The following is a 5130-nucleotide window of genomic DNA, read 5'->3' as shown; positions in this document are numbered from 1 at the left end:
TGAACGCTAGGTAAAGTTTGCTTGTGTCAATGGTTATGTTTATGGCTCCTCGTGCTTGTGCTTGATCCTAGGTTTTGATTGCGCGAGTTGTTTGCCCAGGAAAGCGCACAAGGCGATGTTTGTTTCCGCTGAGTGCTGATGATGTGATGTGCCCTGATTGCCTACATTTCCCATGTTTTTTTAAGCTGCACTGTGGGGTAACCCATCATCATGATATAAGTACTCCCACCATTTCAGTTTGCTGAATTTGGGGCTACCTTAAATAAGCTGATGATATATACCCTTGTTTTTTCTTCCAAGAGAAAGCCATTGTATTTATATAAACTATTGTCGTGTCTAGAGTCTTGACATTAGTTAAAAATATAACTCGGGCGTGAATGAAAAACCATAGTATATAGCTTATTGCTACAACTCGGTGAAAAATTATTTATGTTTGTTTTCTATTAACTGTTTGTAGAATATTTTTTTTTCACCTATACAATAATGTAGCTGCTGTGCCAGAGTCCCTGGACCTTGAGGTTACAAACTATACCATGAAAATCAATTGGTGGTTTGTTGTCATTCCTCTGCTGAAATTAACATGTAACATAGTAGTTCTCGTTTCTCTGCTGAAATTAGTCTTGAATATAATTATAAAGGTATCAACAAACTTTATATATGTTACTGTTGCATTGGCAAATTTATTTTGGGTGAAAACAAAATGTTGTTTTGTTTTATTTCCTATGTAGTTGCAATTATCGGTAAATGTTCATGAATTTGCCAACGCAATTTGGTCCAATTTGGTCTGAAGTCAGTGTTGCAAGAAATGCTATTATGGTGGTTCATCTTCGTCTTCCCTTTATATGTTTGTATTCATTTCTTGTATGCACTGGCTTTGCGGTGAACTTTTTAATCAAAAGGATCACATGCAACACTGTTGTGCGATCTTTTCAGCTTAAGAACATCTTTATGCTATAGATATTGTCTACTGACCGTATGTGAAGATAGTGAGGATTGCTACTGGAGCATGGAGACTGGTTAATTACTTCATATAAATGTTGAAACACTACCCGGCCAACCAGGCCATCTGAGAGGGGCAAACGAATCTGGATCGCACGTTTCAGCAGCCACAGTAAATTCCAATCCCGCTTTTCTTCACAGCCGTCGGATGTGGTAATTTTTTCCACCGGCCTCTGCTTGTTCTGAGTGCATGACTCTTGGGACCGTGCGTGCGTGGGACCATTTATTTGAGAGAGTGAGGGTACGTGCTTGTGTCGCTTGAAAAATGAAAACCATGAAAACCCTAACTTTACCGAGAGCTTCCTCTCCCCAATCCTGTGCCTCCCTCTCCTCGATTTGTACTCTATTTCGATTTGAGATGAAGATTTTTATCGGTGCTGCTACTTCCGGGTTTGTGCAGGATTGGATACAACATGGTCATTTATGTGGTGGAGAGGGAGTCCTGGAGGTCATCGTCAACCAGAGATTGCTAATGGTATTGCTGTAATTTTTGCCTATCTCTATATTTATCTTTCTTTTTCATATCCATCATGTTGTGTTAAAATTAGTGCCACATTTGCCTTGCAACTAAGTTACAACTGAGAAAGAGCATTTGTGTCACATTTGCCTACAGAGGAAGCGACCCCGACAAAAATAAGTAGTGTCTTTCTTGGCATTCTTGAATTTATTGGTATCTATACCAACATGCTAATTATTATTCCAATGAATTTTTACCTTGAAATAGCAAGAAATCATATGCTATGGTAATCTTTGTATAATATACTACCAAGTGATTTAAGTAGTTGTACTCGTATTCAAGTTTCTACTAACTGGATTCTTTACTGTCAACATGTTTCAGTTCTTTCCTGAGGCAAATGAGGTTACTATTGCAAGACATACAACCTTTGAGGATGTTCATGAAGGGGATTATCTAACAAAACCATCCTCATTCAAAGATTCCGGTGTTACAACAAAGGTCAAAATGGCAGCCCACCTACAATGTCAATGGTGTGCTTTTCTGGTCTTTAGAGTTTAATCTATCCTCCCCTTATTACGTTTTTCAGTCACAATTCAGTTTGTTGCTATATTATTGTGCCATTGTTTATATTTGTAAGTGGATGTATCCCTTTGTTAGAGCTCATGCTCCATTGATTACCTTTAATGGGGAGCTAGAAACTCTTATCCTGTAATTCCATGTTTGTAGATTTGACAATTGATTAGACTTCTATATTTGGACGTTGCAAGAGGGATTATTTTCCTTTCGTAGTATTGTTCGACTCATATCTTTTTATTTTACAATTTTCAGCATTTTCTGCTTAATCTTTGTCATTTTTGGATCTTGGCAAGGTTTGGAGCGTATCAAACCTTTGCATTTATGGTAACCCTTTTAATTACTAAAAATAATGGAGTTTTCCATTCTGTGAGTTTCTATTTTTATTTCCTCGGATGTTGAGTTAGTTTTGGTGAGGCCGGTTCAGGCCCGATCCATTGCCTCCTTCATGCTCCAGACCAAGCTCTCCATCAAGTTATATAAAATATCCCTCTTGAGAATACTATAGTGAGTTTGGGATTGGTTAGTAATGTATTGAAATACAGCCAACCTGTTTTTATTATGGTGGCTTTACTATTTCACACTGTAATATTTATCCCTCATTTTTGTCGTGCTGCAATGTTTTTAAAATCTTCATTATGCGTGATCACAAGTGATCATATTTCTTATAAATTAAACTATTGCCAGGCGTGTCCTACACCCTGATACTTATGCATATAATGTGAAGTTCATTGCTGCTGGGCTGTGATGTCTTTATAATTCCTGAACTGTGCCCTATTTTTCTCACCCACAGCCAAGTGGCGGGTGAAGCTGGAGCCAGAGCGCGCGCCAAGTGACAGCGACAGCCGGACGCGGCAGCGGCGGTAGGCAGCGTGCGCCAAGTAACGGGGCAGGTGGATGCCGTAGCAGCGGCTCCCCCTCCCCCTTCTCTTCATCTCTCTATTGGGTAAGTCGATCCCTCCTATTGTCCATTGGAAATGCCATATATACACTTCGCAGGAAGCTGCTGCACCACATACTGTCTACCTTGTGTGTTAATGCTCAAGGTTTTCCATGCTACCCAGTGCTAGAGTAGTTCTTGCTTGTGTATTGTTCTTTTTATGCATCTCAAAGCAATGTGAAACTGGTATCTTTTGCTATATACATCTTCCTTAAACATAAAATATTAATTTTAAAGTTCAACAAGTGGCTATCTAAGCTTTTCTTCAGTTCTGAATGTTGTGGAGAAATATAGAGCAGCGATGGTATTATCTAGGTGGTCCAAGCACTTCATATTCATCCAGTCAGATGGATCGGTTTCTATTTTCAGCAGAGTAATAATCTCTATAAGAAAAACTGAAGTGCAGATCACCCACCACAGCCTTTTAATTACCTTACTACATGGCTAACTATCATATTTGTTAAATGAGCAATCTGCGACTTCTAGCTAATCTTTTATGCAGAGCACAATATAGCCATATAGGCTTCTTTGGTTATTCAAAGTTTAATGCTTGGCCTTTTAACAGGGTTAAAATGATAGGCCACTCACTCTGCACTAATTCTGTGACCTGTCACTTCCATAGATCAAAGCATCCATACAAAATCACTTAGAGGTTAAGCAATGCAATCTCTACATAATACGCAGTACACAAAAAATTAGTTGATCCGTTTTTGTTTCTGTGATGACCTTCTGAATGTATTATACATTTTTTCATAAACCAGTTACCAGTCCTAACTAGAGTCAAATGTTGAACTTTTGAATGGTTCAAAAGGTATAAAAAGCACCAGGTCCTGAGCAAAATGGAGATTTCAGGCTTGAAGATGTTGCTGCGTTCAGTAGTTCATAGGTAAATGAATGTGTCTCTTTTTCCAGTTCTGATTGAACCGTTGGGTACAGTACCATCCTTCTGGTTGCATCTCCTTGCGTGAGCTCTTTCCTCCCAAACTTTGCCGCTAATTTTGGGCTCAGCTTTTGAGCAGTTCTCGCATGAGGCAATAAATACAGTATTTTCAGTGGTCCTCTGGAATACCTTTTTAAATTCCTCTGCTAGAGTGTTTTGTTATGGCTTTTGGTTCTTTAACATATTTTAAAGTTTGTCATATTTCAGAAATATCAGAGCTTATACCTGGATAAAGGTATGAAGAATCTGATGGCAATTGATCCCCCGTTGGTAAGTAGGTCTACAGAAACATCAAATTTAATGTGTGCTATTTTTAGCTTTGCCTACAATACAATGCTCAAATAGTGATCATGTATATACATCCCGAGCAAAGACAGGATAGTGATCAAAAATGTTGTTTGCAGAATATAACTGTCACAGTTTCCTCTGTGTGGAAAATTAACGACTACAGGTCCATTTTTGGCTGAGATTTTGGTTTTGAAAGTGGGATGTACCTAGCTTGGCATGTACATCTTGACATGGCTGTTTATCCCAGGCTCCAGGTGACACAATAGGGATTTGTGCCAATTATCATCGGTCATCATAGTGTGATGCAAACTTGTGTCTCTACACCACTAATCTAATCAGGCTACGACCATGATTTCAAAAATTAGTTTGCTGGCTGACTGAAAATAATGTTTGTTGCGTGGTAGTACTTGATTGCCACTTGACTAACATCTTGTGTATATATCTTGAAGGAACTAAGCTCGGCAATTGCCTCCAAGCGAGTGGCAAGAGAAAACGATGACTTGTGCTATATTACTAGAGCTAGAATCATTTGCTGGTTTTAGGCCTTAGATTAATCTTTGTAGATTGTATGACACTGACATCAAATTAAAATTCAGTATAAACCATCATGTTTACAAATAGTGAGAGTTTTGTTGAGGACATCTAACTGAAAGAGGTTTATTTTTTACATCAAATTCTTCATGAAATATGTCAGCATCCACGGCCAGCTCGGAGCATGTCCGTGCGCCATCGGCATGTGATCCTGTTGGAGTTGATGAGTGGCAGAGCCTCATTGCAAAGGTACATGTTACTGTAATTGTGTCTGCTAAAGGCACTCAATTTCGAATGGTATGACTTTCAAAAAAATAAATAAATTCGAATGGTAGTTTGGAACCTGGTTACATAATGTATGCAAGTATTGCAGGCGTTGTATATGCGGTCAACTACAGTTTG

The 5130-nt window shown here is 38.7% G+C and overlaps 1 protein-coding gene across 1 annotated transcript; it reads left to right on the top strand.

Annotated features, from left to right (window-relative positions):
• The first annotated feature begins 1249 nt into the window (after positions 1-1249).
• Positions 1250-3423, top strand: LOC124704188. The gene is made up of 5 exons (XM_047236428.1): positions 1250-1474; positions 1838-1986; positions 2285-2356; positions 2457-2504; positions 2823-3423. Exons 1-5 carry the CDS (start codon positions 1265-1267, stop codon positions 2863-2865), a joined length of 522 nt encoding a protein of 173 aa, XP_047092384.1. The 5' UTR covers positions 1250-1264; the 3' UTR covers positions 2866-3423.
• The last annotated feature ends 1707 nt before the right edge of the window (positions 3424-5130 follow it).

This window comes from Lolium rigidum, chromosome 3 (genome assembly GCF_022539505.1).
Source record: "Lolium rigidum isolate FL_2022 chromosome 3, APGP_CSIRO_Lrig_0.1, whole genome shotgun sequence".
In the NCBI taxonomy this organism is placed as follows: domain Eukaryota; kingdom Viridiplantae; phylum Streptophyta; class Magnoliopsida; order Poales; family Poaceae; genus Lolium; species Lolium rigidum.
This window is presented reverse-complemented; position numbering and strand designations above follow the sequence as displayed.

What these genes read in the sequence shown, in the direction of transcription:
- LOC124704188 (XM_047236428.1), top strand. Translation starts at nt 1,265, where the DNA reads ATGAAAACCATGAAAACCCTAACTTTACCGAGAGCTTCCTCTCCCCAA. An exon ending in GCCCACCTACAATGTCAATG is followed by an intron (nt 1,987 to 2,284) that starts GTGTGCTTTTCT and finishes TACAATTTTCAG; the next exon opens with CATTTTCTGCTTAATCTTTG. An exon ending in AGACCAAGCTCTCCATCAAG is followed by an intron (nt 2,505 to 2,822) that starts TTATATAAAATA and finishes TCTCACCCACAG; the next exon opens with CCAAGTGGCGGGTGAAGCTG.